Source organism: Impatiens glandulifera, chromosome 8 (assembly GCF_907164915.1).
Source record: "Impatiens glandulifera chromosome 8, dImpGla2.1, whole genome shotgun sequence".
In the NCBI taxonomy this organism is placed as follows: Eukaryota; Viridiplantae; Streptophyta; class Magnoliopsida; order Ericales; family Balsaminaceae; genus Impatiens; species Impatiens glandulifera.
In genome coordinates this window covers 1,927,392-1,944,948 of record NC_061869.1, presented here as the reverse complement: position 1 = coordinate 1,944,948, position 17,557 = coordinate 1,927,392, and the positions used below count along the sequence as shown (strand labels likewise).

At 26.4% G+C, this 17,557-nt stretch overlaps 2 protein-coding genes across 2 annotated transcripts; one reads left to right on the top strand and one right to left on the bottom strand.

Moving 5' to 3' along the window:
- Positions 1-2,456: 2,456 nt before the first annotated feature.
- On the bottom strand, positions 2,457-3,736 carry LOC124911785 (40S ribosomal protein S11). The gene is made up of 6 exons (XM_047452301.1): positions 3,617-3,736; positions 3,491-3,531; positions 3,296-3,396; positions 2,985-3,129; positions 2,810-2,899; positions 2,457-2,714 (listed from the first exon to the last, which is right to left on the bottom strand). Exons 1-6 carry the CDS (start codon positions 3,626-3,628, stop codon positions 2,618-2,620), a joined length of 486 nt encoding a protein of 161 aa, XP_047308257.1. The 5' UTR covers positions 3,629-3,736; the 3' UTR covers positions 2,457-2,617.
- An 8,684-nt stretch (positions 3,737-12,420) lies between these two features.
- LOC124911664 (protein RGF1 INDUCIBLE TRANSCRIPTION FACTOR 1-like) lies at positions 12,421-17,557 on the top strand. Its single transcript, XM_047452172.1, has 4 exons — positions 12,421-12,459; positions 16,281-16,529; positions 16,623-16,763; positions 17,016-17,557. Exons 1-4 carry the CDS (start codon positions 12,421-12,423, stop codon positions 17,397-17,399), a joined length of 813 nt encoding a protein of 270 aa, XP_047308128.1. The 3' UTR covers positions 17,400-17,557.

Sequence of the window (17,557 nt, the reverse complement as noted above, 5' to 3'; positions counted from 1 at the left end):
TTGAAATTCGGTTTGAAAAAATGTGTCTTGTTTATTTATAGGTATTTCTGCTCTAAGCATATATACCAGATTAATTTCCATTGAAGCAGCCAAAGAAGATGGAGAATCCACCGCCGCCGCCTCCGCCACCACCACCAGGTCCAGCACCACCACCGGTGGATCACCATGGAGGTTCATCTGATCCTAATCCAATTGCTTATAAACTTATGGATCATCATCTTCATCATCAAAGACCATATTTTTCGACAACAGGCATAAGTCATTTCCCAGTTAGGCCGCCACAGCCGCTGCCGCCTGTGCAGCAGCTTCATGGGCGGCCTTATAATTACATGTCTCCTATGGACTTGCCGCCTCCAAGAAGGATTCTTCATCACCGTCTGTGATCGATCATGCAAACTGCAGCCTGGAAGTAATTAATTGAAGATCTGACTTTTTGTGTTGTTGATGGATAATAAATCAAACTTGTTGGACCATTTATTTATTGCTTTGAATTATTAATGGTTCTTGTTATCAGTCAGATTTATTGTCACCTTCTTTTGAGTATCAATAAATTTGGAGAAAATTAATTCAGTTTTCAATTTTAAGACAAGACTGACAAATGAACAGAGGTTTCAGATTAATAAATTAGAGCTTGTTTCATATAGTTTTATTTTTAATCATCTGATTTTCAAAAGGCCTAGTTTGAAAGAAATATATATATATAATTATTTTGAAGAAATTACTTCATTATTCTCAAATAATTTGAACATTTATATACTTGTAAAATTAAAAAATTAATTCAAATAGAAGAATTTAGTTTAAAAGAATATTAATTATATATATATATAATAATTACCATAATAATAAACAAAAATACATTAAAAAAAAGTAAGTGTAAAATTTTATTTATTGAATGAATAATTTAATTTAAAAATATAAATTAATTATATTTATAATCAAAATAATTTATAAAATAATAAAAGTTTAATATAAAAATGAGAAATGATTGGGAGAGTAATAATCGTGCGACACAAAGGCTGAAAAAATATAAATAAAAATTACTTTATATTTGACACAATCATTCTCTCCCAAATTCTCTACCCTATCTCTTTATAAAACATTTACCATAATTCACTTTATATCTTATATTAATAAATTTTAGTTTTAAGATCCAAAACAACTATTATTTAAATTTGAATTAAAATTAATATTTTAGAGTAACTAAATATATATATTTAGAACATTATTTATTAATATAAAATAAAAATCTATTTAAGTTAAATCAAAACTCTTATTAAGTTGTGAATTTTAGTCTCAAACAACTCACCATCTAATTTTAATTCTAATTCTATTTCTAATTCTAATTTTAATTAGAATTATAATTCTAAAATGATTGAAAAATTACATTATCTGTCTTAAGACCAACTAAAATATCTAAAAAAAATTAAAATATATATATTAAGAATTAATAAACCAAAATACATGTCTAATCCAAATAACTAACTTAAACAAGCCTTAAAAGTTTCATAATGCATCTTTAGGGTATACTCAAGTAGATACATACCTAAACTCATAACTAGGAGTAAACGAACTAGCCGAGTTTGAACTAACTTTGACTCGAGTTCAGCTCGACTCGTTTTTTATTGACTTAGTTCAAACTCAAATTCGATTAAGTTTTCAATATTAAGCTCGAACTCGGTTATATAACCATATGCTCGAGTTCGGTTCGAAAAGCTCGAATTTGAATATTTTTATATATTAATTTCTTATATTAAATAAAACATAAAGAAAGTCGAAAGTCTATTCATCGGACCGTACAACCCCGCGTATTTTTTGTTTTATTTTACGCCCCGTAACATTTGATTCACGTAAGAATGTATTAGTTCACATAAAATACACTTAGAATACTTAAAGAAATTAGTCATGTAAAAAAAAATTGAAAAGATTACGCTCAAGTCATGTATTATATTCGAGATAATTTTGAAAACATTAAACTCTACTATTGCATTTTTATTTTAAAAAATACATATATTAAATAATATTATAATATAATTATATTTTAATGATTATGTAATTAATTTAATATAAATTTATTTATTTTTTAATAACTTATAAGTATTATATAATATATAATTTTAATTTATAAATATTATTTTAATATAACTATAAAATAATTTTATATTTATAAAATATAATATATTAAAATTTCTATATATTATTCAAAAAAATTAATTTATAAGTAATTCTTAGAAAACACAACCCCATAAATATAAATTTTAATTAAAAAGTTAAATATAATAAAAAAAATATATTATATAATTAGACTCAAAAAAACTTCCATTTAGTCTTATCAAAGCTCGAATTCAGCTCAAATCTTAACAAGTTAGCCCGAGCTCCACTTTAACCTAACTCAAATCGAATTTGACCAAACCACTCACAAACAACAATTTACCCCCTACTCATAACATAGATTCACTGAACAAGATACCATACCTATTTGATATTTAAAAAATACACACAAGTAGTACCAGGTTGATATGACAAAAAGCATCACAAATAAATCCCCCACTGAAATATTCAAAATTCCTCCAATGTCAGGAGTTTTATAACAGAAAGAATTATTGGAAGTTAAATTAGCTCAAATAGCTGTAAAAGCCTTCTTGCCACCACTGATTCCAGATGACCCAGCAGGAATAACTTTCAACACATTAAACCTAACTGTCTTTGAAATAGGCCTGAATATTCATAACAACATTTGAAAAGGTTAACTTATCTAATCAAACAAATCTACTTTCTTAACAAATCAATCAATTAATGATCTCATTCTCACCTGCACTGGCCAATGGTAACATGATCTCCTTCCTTAATACGGAAACATGGGGATATATGGGCAGGAATATTCGAATGCCTCTTCTCATACCTTAATAGAAGAAATCAAACCCAATGCCAAGAAACCATTATTGAAGAATAGTATCAAAACATTTAACCATCATCATTATCCTCACCTTTGGTATTTCTTCACATAGTGAAGATAGTTTCGACGAACAATTATGGTTCTTGTCATCTTAGCACTGTGACATGTTCCAGCCAGAATACGCCCACGGATTGAAACAGTTCCAGTGAAGGGACATTTCTTATCAATATATGTTCCTAGTGAATAAAATACAATCATTGTTTAGTAATTTAGCCTAAAGCATTGATTATGAAGCTTAAATCTAATCAGTCATTAAATTGATCATAAGACTAATAAAAGAATAACCCACAAGCAAAGGACAAGTCTTTAGATAAATTTCTATAGAAGATTGGAATTACGAACCTTCGGAGGCTTCTCTGGGGGTTTTAAACCCTAGGCCAACGCTCTTCCAGTAGCGATTTCCACCCTTTCCTGGTCTATTTCCTTTCCCTGTTTTCTTCGAGCTAAAGGCAATGGAAGAATAATACGATTAACAAAAAGAACAAATAACAAATTGAAACCATAAGAATGAAATTGAGCATGGTTTACTGTAAGTACCATAGAAAGACTTTGGGTTGCTTCAGGAAAGCCTTCTCAGTCTTCAATAGAATGGAATAAAAGTTAGATCGATGAAAAAATAGTGTATTTTTATAAAGAAAAAGAATAGAGGAAGAGAGAGTTAACCTGTTCCGCCATGACTTGAGGAAAGGGGAGCTCGAATGAATCTCAAAATCCAAGGAAAGGGCGAAGAAGGACGTGAAAACGCGAGTCTTTGTCGAGTATATAGTAAAACCCTAGTATGATACCCTAATTAAGAGAAAGCCCAAATTATCTTCTATATGGGCTAGAATATTGGGCCACACTTTCTTCAAGCCGATTTATATATATATTTTTTATTCACCATTTTATTTAAGTAATTACCATCAAACATTTCTTCCCGTTATATTTGATATGAATAATTTGAAAGGAGCACAATTTTATAGATTATTTTTAAAAAATATTAGTTTTATAATTTATATATATACTATTTTATTTTTAAAAATTCTACATCTATTTATATATATATATTAAAAATGAAAAAATTCGTTTAAATATAATGACAAAACATTACATGAAAATAACAAATAAATAATAATAAAAAAATACTTATAAAGTTAGAAAATAAAAAAGAGAAGATAATATGTAAACATAATAAATTATTGAGTTTGTAGATCTCGAAAAGAATGATTAACTATTCCATAAATTAAATCGACTTTCAGTAGGGAATCTTATAAAATGTTATTATAATAGCATTATGAATAATATGTATTGTATGACTAAAATCATTGAAAATTCGACGATTTACCTTCAACGATATAGTCTACTATAAAATAATTGGAATGTTAACAAAATATGTAGGTATGTCATATTAACTGTATCAATCCAAAATTTTCGGTAACTATTCAAATACTCTAGCACTACACACGAACTCTAAATATTAGTCACTTTGACCATTCAACGAACTCTAAATATTAGTCACTTTGACCATTCAAAAAAAAGTGAGTAATCAATTTAACGTTATCGAGATACGTATGATTTACAATAATATATTTTTTTTTGTGTGTATATATCATTTGTAAAAATTACACTGTGAATAACGCTCAATTTAAAGAACGAGATATTTGAAAGAATTTTTTACTTCAAAAACTTTTTAAAACAAAAATCATATCAAATTATTTTAACTAATATATAGTAACAATGTCTTTTGAAAACTTTATATATATATATATATATATTATTATAAACAAATTTAACTTGTTTATAAAATATTTATTTATATAAACAAAGACATTTTTATGTAATTATAATATCTTAGCATCTTTTGCACCATTATATTTGTTAGAAAATTGGAAATGAAAAATAGAAAAATGTTGTGTAAATCAAATATTTAATTTTGTTAGCTTAATTTTTCTTTTCTTTCATTTTTTAATTCACATGTTTGTTTGTATTTAATGACAAAAAAAAATGTCACTAAATATAAGAAATCAAACATATAGTGTGATATATAAAAAGTTCAAAAGTGATAGGAGACGAGGAAAGAAATGATATATCATTATATCACTGGCTGAAAAAATATAAAAGATTGAGAAGAGGAACAAATTTTGTTAATTTTTTAGCAATCAGATTGAACAACGTAATTCTTTTAAATTTTCTCTCTCAAATTTCCTCTCCAATCATTTTTAAAAAAAGTTGACACAAGTAACTAGGTAACAAAATAAACTAAGAGGAATAATAAAGAGAGCGACATTGGAGCAACGACTCCCCAGTGACCTCCCACCTAGAAGCCACCGTGGAAAAAAAAAGCCACAATGGATGAGAGAGGATAAAAAATATAGCGCGCTATTATTCTTTGATTAAATTATCAAATCATAGTATTCTTCTATCGACAAGTTTTAGATTTCTCTCTCAATGAGAAACCCAAATTGAAGAAGACAACGATTTAGAAGATGACTATTGTGAATACTACGAGCGCGAAAAAGATCACCTAGAAGAAAACCACTACGAAAAAGACGACTAAAGTGAGCAAAACGACCGCGAAGAAGACAACACCGCGAAAAAGACGTTAAGTATTATTTTTAAACTAAATTGTAATGCATGAACTGTAATGCTATTTTTAAATTAAACTATAATGTAAAAACTTTAATGTTATTTTTAAAACTGAAATGTAATATCTAATAAACTAAACTGTATTGTCTAAATTGTAATGTTATTTTTAAAACTGAAGTGTAATGTATGAACTGGAATGTTGTTTTTAAAATGAAGTGTAATGTTTAAACTTTAACGTTATTTTTAAAATTGAAGTGTAATGTCTGATGAACTAAATTGTATTGTCTAAATTTTAATATTATTTGTAAAATTGAAATGTATTAGTCTGATAAACTAATGTGAAATAAATGGTCCCGAACATAATTATGTTTTGAAATTTTTTTTCCGAATATGATCATGTTCGAGGAAAATATTCCAGAACATGATCATATTCAAGACCATTTATTCTTAAACATGGTCATAAAAAGAAATTAATAGGATAACATGCTGGATCAAAGTGATGACGTTTTTAAGTGAAACTGCTTATTTTAAGTTAGACAAATTATTCGAAATTGATAACATAACTAACAAACAAAATAACAAAAGGTTGATGCCCAAAGTCTTTCTAAAGCCCTAAAAGGTTTTGGCTTTGACATCAAGATTAGTTGTGAATTGGGACATTCCTCTCAACAGTGCTGTAATCCATTTCAGACATGTCAGATATATCAGGATAGTGCTCCGGTAATGATTTAACCGAAATGTTCTCTTTTCCATAAATAACCACTTTCACCATTCTCCTCTTTCCATGGGTGTTCTTCTCCTGCAGTAAATAATTATTTGCAGCACAAATATAGATTCATATTTTGAAGAAAAATTGGCATGCAAAATTCGGATCATAATTTATTTTTTTTATTTTAAATTATTATTTCATATTTTAATTTATTTTGAAGAAAAAAATAATGATTATCGATGATTTTGAAGATACGGTGATTATTTTTTTTTAAAAAAAACTTAAAAGATATTGATTTTAGTATTTTAATTAATAAATTAAATAATATAACAATAAAAAAAATATTATTTAATTTTATTTAAGTTATTAAAATAATTCTAAACCTTTGAATTTAGAACTCTAAGCTATGATTGATACTTCCAAAGGAATGACATTATATTTACCAACCTGTGACATTGTGATGGCAGTAGGAATAGAGACAAAAGAAGCAGTACTCATCAATTTTCTATTATTTCCTGCAATAACAACAAAATAATAATTAAATATTCATATGTATATTTATTTTTACACTATAAACAAATTACCATTAACATTAAATTCAGTTAATAACTCAAATATTATTTATTTTCTTTTTTTATTAATTATATTGCTCAATTAATTAATCAAAATATTAAAATATTTTTATTTTAAATTCTTATTATTTTTATTTTTTTATATATAAATATTTTAAATACTTTTATAAACAAAAAATTTATCACCCATCGTTATTTTTTCTCTCATTCATTTTTCAAATAACTTAAATTTAAAAAATCCCTTTAGTACTACAACAAACAACATATGACAAGCTAACTAGTCTCAAAAGGTTCTAACCTACGTTGCATGTACAAGAACATCAATAATATTCATTTTTTTTTAATCATAGTACTCATTAATTTTCATATAAAAAATTATGTCTTTGAGCTTGTTTGATATGGGTTTTTTTAATTTTACTCGTTTTTTATAAACTCGCTCTTGATCACATCACTATCATTTTAACCATCAAATCACTCATTTCATCAATTAAAATACATTTAAGTTAAATAAAAAAGTATAATAATTTAACAAATTAGAAATCCAAAACCTTCTCAAGTAACCAATTTGAAACAAACTCGATTATAACTTTTTTTTTTAGTGATAATCAAAAACATACAATGAATTACAAATGAAGAAAATACATATAAGAATGGATTAAATAATACCAGCTTGAGCCTCAAATACTAGATTGGTTGACAGAAGAAGAAGCAGAAGATTGATCAACAATGAAGACCTCATCTTAATATTCTTAAGCTTATGATGAATATCAACCAGAGTAAATTCCATACAACGAGGTCCCGGAGTTAACCTTCTTATATATGCAGTATGTGGGCCCGATTAGTATTAACTGTTTTAATCATGACCTTTTTCTTCTCTGATCAGTACATTATTAGTAAAGGGTTTTGCTTTTTTCAAAATGCAACATTAATGTTTGGACCTTAGCGCAGCTTTAATTTTGTGCAAAGGATTATAATAGGTTTGACTTTTTAATCTTTATAGCACAAATTAAGAGATGCCGGGTAGGAAAGACTTGATCATCATGAGATCTTACATTGTAATTTTGAATTCTTTAAGGAGATCATAATAAACCTTGTTGAGACCACTGACTTTTCCTCTGCAATGGTGGTTGTGGTCACAAAAAATGACAGTATATTGGAGGCCTTCAAGAACCCTACATTAATGAATTTAGACATTCTTACTTAGGCCTTGTTTGGTTTATTGAAATAACCCTAAACAAATTAAACATCATTTCACTCTACTCTCGTCAAATAATGTGGCCACAAAGGTTAAGTACATAGCGCGCAAACACACTTAACCATTTAATCAGACACAGAACTTGTCGTCTGACGGGCTCAAACCTAGGACCTCACAAAGAGATTGGTGCCACATTTTATTTTATTTATATATATCAATACATTTTAAATATTTTTACTAAAAAAATCATTACTTCCTCAAAATCATTATCTATCATTCAATTTTTTCACTCTTGATTTTTTAAATAACTCACTACCAAACAAGTCATTAATTCTTTTTCATTTACTACTTAGAAAATAAATTTTAAATCCATCTTACAAAAGAGAAGTGTAACACCAATGATAGATCAAGTTAACTATTTCTTTCACAAATTAATTAAGTAATTCTTGTCAATTTAAGGTAAGAAAGAAAATTGAAAAGAGGTCTAGAAGAATGTAACAACAATTAAACAAGGATAAAATGTTATCTTACAAAATAAAATAAAATAAGTGGAAATGATTTTAATTTGAGAAATTCTTGAAACAAGGATTGAGTGATGAACTAATATTTTGTTTAAGTTTATATTTTAATATGCTTTTACATTTGTTTTGGGATTTTTAAGAGTAATAGTTTAATTTTTAAGTTGTTTTTAATATTTACTCATACGATTAATTTGATGACTTTGCAAAGATTTAAGCATTTGTTGACCAATTCTCTTATATATTATGTTTATTATTTTCAACTTCTATATTTTTTCTTGTTAAATTAGTTTTTTTTTTTTAAATTGTTCATTTATATTAAAAATAATAAAAATACGTAAAAAAATAATAGTTTAAACATAATAATAAAACACAATAGAAAAACAAACAAAAATAAAAAGAATATAATACAACCACGTTACCCAATATGTTATCGAGCTCGTAGGTCCTAAAAAAAACCGATTAACTTCCCGACCGATTTTCCATAATGAATCTTAAAAGGCGTTAAAATAATAGCATTATTAATTATATGAATCGGATTATTACGATCATTGAAAGTTCAACAATTTTTCTTTAACCAGATAGTCCACCAAAAATAATTGGGATGATAACTCAAATATGTAGGTCTCTCGTATGAGCCGCATCAATCCAAACTTTTCATGGATTAGCCAAAGACTAGAACATCACATAGTAAATCCTAGTAATACTCCACGAAAGACTTCAAATTTTAGTCATCCCTCGACAATATTAATTCAACATTCTCGTGACACATATGACTTACCAGAATATAACATTTTTTCGTTCGCATATCATCTATACCACTGTGAAAAATCTTAATAGATCAATAATCAAGTTCACCATATACATTATAAAAAAAAATGGAGTGTATTTTCGATTAAGATATGTATTATTGGAACAAATATGTGTTTAAATCACTTTGAGATACACCATGAGACCTAATAAAACACACTAATAAAATATTTATGTTTGTAATTAGTTAACTATTATTTAATTTGTTAATTAAAAAGTCCTCATAATAAATTATTATTTATGCATAAATTAAGTAAATATATATATGTTTAAAATAAAAATAAAAGAGTATATCATTATAATAAATTATAAACAAAAAACAATTATTTCAAATATTGATATAGTTTGATAATTAAGTATTTTAAAATTATTTATTCTAATTTATGCCCTAAAGTTTTATTGGTTTGATTAAAAATATTGATTTCTTCTTAGTGTTTTGGGTAGAGAAAGAAATATTATCCTCTCCTTATTTTCGGTCAACTAAACATGAAAAAATTCACTTTAAATCTACTAATTCAAATGAGGGACGACAATTTGGCGACATAATTTTTCACCAGTACAATACTTATTTTATTTTTGGAATATTCATTTTAGGAGGAATGTATGAATTTAATGAATACAAATCACATTAACTATTGATTCTTAAATTGTTTTATTTCTTTTATAAAATCTCTCTTAGACCTTAAATGAGGTGAATGCATTATCCATTGAAACATGTAGCATAAAGTGAGTAGTACATCAGCTCCTGCTTTTGGGCTGCCCCAAGAATAATAAAAACCATTTTATAAGTTTTCCACATGCTAAGATAAATAATAATATATTGTCAATTTTAAAAACTTTATGGGCTGCCCTAATCTGGGGTTAGCTGGGCCACCTTAAGTGATGAAAAACACTTTTAATCTTTATGTTTCTTTCATGCTAAAAATATTTTTATATTTACAAGGTTATAAACTCTCCATAATTATCATAAATAAATTTTGAAAATGCAAACGATTTGAATTTGGATAATCATATAAATGAGGCCCAATTACATGTGCGCAGCTGGGCCCAATGGAACAAATATACTGTCCATATAAAGAGTAAAGAAAAACCCTAATTTGGGTTGATTTGGAAACACTCTTAAATATATGTTTGCTGGGTCAGCTGGGCCCAACTCCAACCCTATTCATTCTTTTGGTAGGTTAACTTGTTTGATAAATGGGTTATTTCAAATAATATAATTAGTTTTAAATATTTTTTTTATAAATAAATTAGAAAGTTGATTTTTTGAGTAAAATATTTTGATATGTATAAATATATAATAAAAAAATTAATTATACAATATAATAAATATTTTAATTAATTATTTAGATAATACAAGTAATTAAATTATCAATTATTTAAGATTAAACATATATAAAAGTAGAGCATTCTTCTCCATTAAAAATTTAGAAGGTCTTAATTGTGATTCTAAGAATTATTTTAGATACACTTACTCTAAAGAAATAAATAAACTATAAACTACAATAAAACTTATAATTTTGATTCATGATTAGCCCATTTTTTTAAATAATTTAATTTTTTAAGAAGTAACATGTATACGAAAGTCATGAGTCCTCAACTGAAATACATTAAAAATAAAAAAATATATATTTAAGTAAAATAATAAAACATTATATGAAAATAAATAAATAAATAAAAAATAATACTTAAAGTTATCAAACTCGTAAATCATCGAGAATAACGATTAACTCTCTGACAGACTCAACTAGCTTTTCTAAACGAATCTCATAAAGCATCATAATAATAGTATTATAAATGTTACGCATCGGACGACTACGATCATTAAAAGTTCGATGATTTCTCTTCAACCAGATAGTTCACAAAAGAATAATTGAGATGATAACCCAAATATGTAGGTTTGTCATATTAGTTACAGTAATTTAAATTTTTCAGCAACTACCTAAAGACTCAGACATCATCTAATTAATTTCACTAATACTCTACAAAAGACTCTAAATATTAATCACGCTTCAACTAAATTTAAATTGTTTTAAATAAAAAATAAATATATAGTATTTATTCTCTTAAATAAGATTAATATCATTATTTTATTATAAAATTTTAAAATATATATTTTTAAATAAAGAAAACTAGTATATAGCCTAACATAGGGAATTTGAGGAAATGACCCTCAAGAGGGGCCTTATTATATATGGTGCGGGCCCATAATTTTAATAGCGCTGGTGACCCTTTTTTTTTTCTGACGAAAATGTTCTTATTGCGTCACGCATCCTCAGGTTGCGTGACGCAATTTTTTATTTTTTTATTTTTCAAAAAATTTTAATTATGAAATTTTTTAGACGAAAATGTCTCAGTTGCGTCACGCAACCCCCGTTGCGTTACACAATCGCGTCACGCAACCCTAGGTGCGTCACGCAACCGCGAGACGGAAAAAAAAAATTGAAAAAAAAAAAAAAAATCGGTTGCGTCACGCAACTGGAGTTGCGTTACGCAAAGGTATAATTGTCATTAAAATAAAAAAGGGTCACCAGCGCTATTAAAATTATGGGCCCGGACCATATGTAATAAGGCCCTTTTTGAGGGTCATTTCCTCAAATTCCACCCTAACATAGCATGACACTCCAAATCAAATGTTTTAGGTTTTAGGTCAACTTTTTTTTCTTCTTTCCAAAAGGCCACCTTGTTGTTGTTTTTTTTAAATAAATAAATTTATAACGACAACGTTTATTTCTCCAATAACCAAAACTTTAATCAACTAATTATTATATATTTCTCTCACTAGGCCTCGTGCAAGTGTGGAGTTTTGACCATTGACTGCCAACTTATAAGAATATTTACAAAAACAAAACAAAACAAAATCATGCCCACCTCTTACCTTCATTCATTAAATTAATTAATTAAAAGAGATTGTTCAAATATAGTTACAACCTTTTTAAGAATAAAAAATTGTTTGTTCTAGATAGATAATTTATAAAATTATTATAATTTTTTTTAAAAAATAATATATTATGAATTCACTCGTCATAATTCAAATGACAAGAGTGAGTGATTCTTAAAAGACTAAATGTCACGAACTATTATATCTTTTTACATACATGGATGGTAACATGGGTAAAGAAATTTTCCGTATGAATGTAATTTAAAACTTATAAATTTCATAGTCAAAATATTTTGCAAGTTGAACTATCCATGGTCGGTATATATATTTTTTATAATAGTTTAAAGTTTGAGATCAAAATAAGGATAATTTATTTTGAAATAAAACCATTGGATTCCCTCTTGCACGTGAGACTCATCACTTTACATGAAGATTTAACAATGGTAAATATTATTTCCTGACACTACCTCACGTGCCTCTCTGTCCATAACACTGACTGTAACTTTTCATATACTATTACTTCAATCTTTTTTTTCTTTTCTTTTTTATTTGTGTGCACACGAGTGTGACAATATTTTTATTTATTTTTTCTTGCTAAAATATTATCATTAATCTTAAGGCTTCGTTTGAAATTTGTCCGTAATCTCATTCTCAATAAATTAATTTGAAGCTTAATAGATATTCGACACAATTTATTTTTTAAATTGTAGAGAATTAATATGATATCAAGTCATAGTTCTCCGTTTTCATTTAAAACTTTTTTAATAAAAAACTTGACACAATTCCTATAGCCCACTCCCAAAATTTGGGGGACATTTGCGAAAAAAATTTGTTATGTTAATTTTTTTTATGGTATAGTGTATACATTAAGAATTTTTATATTATATTTAATATAAATAGTTTAGTTTAATTGATTAAATGATATAATTTTTTTTAAGAGGTCTTTTATTAAAACTTTTTTAAGGTATTTTTTTAATATTTTTTTTGGGCCTTAAACTCTATTAATTGTCTTACCCTATTTTTGGTCCTGAATTCTTGTATATTGGAAAAAATATATTAGTACAAACATATAGCAATGTATAATTTTCTCTCTATTAAATAAATTAAAATCCTACTCAATTGAGAATAGAATCTTCCAAATCAAACAGGACCTTATTCATTTGAATAATGATGACGTGTTTATCATCTAGTTCAACTACTTCGTGGTTAAGGATGATAGGATTATTTAATGTTTTCTTTTTTATAAATCACAAAAATCATTTTAATTGTTACATATAATTGTTTTAAATTATTTGTTAAAATTAATATATTCTTCCAAAATTATTGTATTAAAATATATGTAGTTACAACTTATTTAGAATCTAATCAGATGAAACAAACTAACACTATATTACAAAATTTTATCATTCTTAAACATTAATTAATTAATAATTATATTTTGGAGAGATTGAAGTATGTGAATATTTTTTAAATAATTAATTCTATAATAAAATCAATTAATTAAAAAGATTTTTTTGGGCAAATATATTGAAATAACATAAGCTTTCAATCATGAAATAAATATAGTTCCTATTTAATATTAAATAAAGTTGAAAAATAAATAATTTAGTTTAGTTCTAATAAATAAAGAAAGTAACTTTACCATTGTCTTTATTCCTATGAATTAGATTGGTCTACTAGGCGATTAAGATTTGCTTATAATAGTCTTGTATAATTCGATTCTAGTTAAATTAAAACACCCAACTTAGTTACGGGTTTTTCGTTATAGTGTTTATTTTTTAAATGTTTTATTGTTAACATTCAAAATGTTTTGAACCAAACATATTTGTTTACAATATAGCATGCATTGATTAATATTGTTGAAAGGCTTTTGAGGAATGAAATTAGGCCAAAAAATAAGGGAGTGAAGCAAGGAGTGCTTAATGAGTTGTATGTATTTAATTTATATTTTATAATATTATTGCTAAAATATGATTTAATTAATTATTAATGCAAGAAAAGTGGGTAAATTAAATAAAATTATATAGTGGAGTTGGTGATTAATGTTGCCATTTTAGCTTATCCTAAAACTGATTTCACTCTTCCATGTCTTTCTTTTTCTTCCCAAAGCATACCTATTATCAGAGACTGAGATATATAGCTTTTATTAATTAATTAGGTGCCTAATAATTGAATTACTAGCTAAGCTATATTTATATTGTATGCTCTTCTTTATTATTACATTTTAAATCTCCACCTTAAATCTTTTTCTAACATATTGCTAATTGAATTTTAACCCTAGTTCAATTGACTTTTTAAAAAACAAGTATTTATAAAACCAATAATATGATATAAATAATGTATTAAAATGGATCTAACTAACCCAATTATTCTATTTACTTCAATTAAAAAATAATAATAATTTTTTTTTCTTTCTCTAGCATCCTCTTACACATAATCTCTTGTATAAGTTAACTGCATATGGTCCATTTGTCTTTCGAGAATGTACTAATCAACTTACTTTACTAATTTAACTCATGATAATAATAGGATCTCATGTACAAAAAAAAATTAAATTTTTATATATTTATATATAAAAAAAAAATGATATACATAATCACCGGGCAATTTGGTGAGCTTACCTAGAATTAATTACCTTGAAATATGTAGCTAATTAAGGACAACTAAAGATGGCTATTTCTTGGTTATATATATATATGGTTTAAGGTAATAATTAAAAAATATATATATGGGTAGAAAATAATAAAATTGATGAAATTATTCAATATTGCAGCCCCTTCAAGAAGAGCTCTTAAGCCAAGGAGATTATTATAAATTAACATTTTTTTTTTTAAAATGTCACACTTTGAGTATTGGGAGACACGGCAACATCACCCACGTTCTCCCATCCTTTAATATGTACATATCAATGTTCCTAACATTTTTAATTTATTTTTATTAATATAATTTTCATTTTTTTTACTATTAATATGATTATATTAAACCTTACATCATTGTAATAAAATAAATTTTCTTACTTCCTATTACTTCATTCATTTTGGTTTCATTTTAAAGATCCGATTACTAGTGATATATAATTAACTTGATCTCTAATGTAAAAACGTTTCTCGCTTCTACAATAAAAAAAAATGAATTAGAGAGTTAATTTTTTTTATTAATATAAACTAATAAATGTTAAAATCAATTATACTATATATATATATATTTTATTTATTATTATTGATGTTCCCATGTTACAAATACTATTATTAGTATTTAAATTACATAAATTTTATAAAATAATATATTGGAAACTCACAAAAAAAAAATTACAGAATAATTCACATAATTAACATAAAATATATTACAATATTCATTTATTTGCAGGACCTATAAATATTGATAAAGATATCAAGAAGAAAACATTAGACTTCAAAAATTCTTGTTTTGGTTGATAATATTATATTTATTTTTTTATAAAAGACAAGACTTTTACCTATTAAGAAAAATATAATATTTGAAGAGAGCGTGAAAATTAAGAAAATAAATTAGATTTCGATCCGTTACCAAAAATGATAAAGTTTATTTAAAGAAAATCATTACCATTTATACCTAAATTGAATTTGCAATCTATAAAATTTACATTCATTACCAAATGGGTATATATACAACTGTAACAAAAAATAAAATAATTATTATATATTTTATTTTGCTAAAAAACTCTCTAAATCTCCTAATTAAGCCTTGTATATGTATTGGTGACAGTGGTATTTATTTGTCCACATATATAAGAATTATAAACAAGCTTTTTTCCCATATTTAAACAAATGGAATTAATTCATACCCCTCTTGTGACCCTCCATAAATACATACTATTTCTAATTCATAACCCTTATTCTCTCTCTCTCTCTCCTTTCTTTTCTTTGCTCCTCCGGCGGCCGTTGATCTTCATCTTCCCAAACCGACCTACTTTTCATCATCATCATCATGGTACGTAGAACACTCAATTCAACTTTAATTATCATAACATGAACAGTTTTGATTGTGTTTGTTAAGATCATATGTATATTATTAATGAATTGTTGTGTATGGTTATAGGGAATTCAAAGACCAGCTTGGTTGGAAGCCCTAATTCACTTGGAGAAATTCTTCGTGCCATGTTCGAATCACGAGTTTGCGAAGAAGAACGAGAAAAACGTGTTGTGTTTAGATTGTTGTACGAGTTTATGCCCTCATTGTATCCCTTTACATCGTGTACATCGACTTCTTCAAGTTCGTCGATACGTATATCATGATGTCGTTAGAATGGAAGATCTCGAGAAACTTGTGGATTGTTCCAACGTTCAGGTTTTTATATAATAAATCAGAATTATGCTTCTTATAATTTATTTTTATTTAATTGAGCTAGTTTAATTAGGTTTTATTTTCAAATGATTATAGGCTTATACAATTAACAGTTCCAAAGTGATGTTCATCAAGAAGAGACCTCAGAATAGACAATTCAAAGGCTCTGGTAATTATTGCACTTCTTGTGATAGAAGCCTTCAAGAACCTTTTATCCATTGCTCACTTGGATGCAAGGTAAATAATTATTTCACTTCTCAATTACTCAATTCTATGTGTAATTTTAAAGATCAATCAAATTAGTGTGTCACAAAAGTATTTTAATAGTGGTACTTACACATTTCATGGTAACCCTAATTGACAATTTGAGTCGAATTTTATTATTATATATGAAACGAGATTATCCTAGCTCGAACAAAGTATAAAAATGTAAAGGGGATGACGAATGACTAAATTATTGATTATTGGATACAATTTTGATTAATGCAGGTGGAATTTATTCTAAAGCACTATAAGGATCTAACTCCATACCTAAGACCATGCAAAACACTTCAACTAGGTCCCGATTTCTTCGTTCCACAAGATCATATTGGAGAATATTATAACGATGAGACAGGTCGATCGACGATTGTGGACAGTGATCAGGAAGCGATGAGTTGGTCCACAACAACATCATCGGAGTCTGAAAACACGAGCATGGTCTGTCCGGAGTTTCCGAGGAAGAAAAGGAGCGGTTTGTACAACGTTTGTGGGAGGTTGACAAGGAAAATGAACTCGTCTGAGAATCATCATGTTCATAATCAAGACATGATGATGTCTACAAACATAAGTGGGAGAAGGAAAGGAATCCCTCATAGATCACCTTTGTGTTAAACTAAATTTTTAGTTATAATTTAAAAAAAAAATATTATTTTCAATTTGTCCTTACCAGTTACCAACTTGAATTTCAACTTTATTTTTTTTAAACTTACTGATGATGATCCCCCTTTGACTGATTTATCATTCAACTAATACTCTCTCTAGAGCTCTGA

What these genes read in the sequence shown, in the direction of transcription:
- LOC124911664 (XM_047452172.1), top strand. Translation starts at nt 12,421, where the DNA reads ATGGATGGTAACATGGGTAAAGAAATTTTCCGTATGAAT. An exon ending in TGGATTGTTCCAACGTTCAG is followed by an intron (nt 16,530 to 16,622) that starts GTTTTTATATAA and finishes AAATGATTATAG; the next exon opens with GCTTATACAATTAACAGTTC. An exon ending in ATTGCTCACTTGGATGCAAG is followed by an intron (nt 16,764 to 17,015) that starts GTAAATAATTAT and finishes TGATTAATGCAG; the next exon opens with GTGGAATTTATTCTAAAGCA.
- LOC124911785 (XM_047452301.1), bottom strand. An exon ending in CAACCCAAAGTCTTTCTATG is followed by an intron (nt 3,397 to 3,490) that starts GTACTTACAGTA and finishes CATTGCCTTTAG; the next exon opens with CTCGAAGAAAACAGGGAAAG. An exon ending in TATGTGAAGAAATACCAAAG is followed by an intron (nt 2,900 to 2,984) that starts GTGAGGATAATG and finishes TCTTCTATTAAG; the next exon opens with GTATGAGAAGAGGCATTCGA.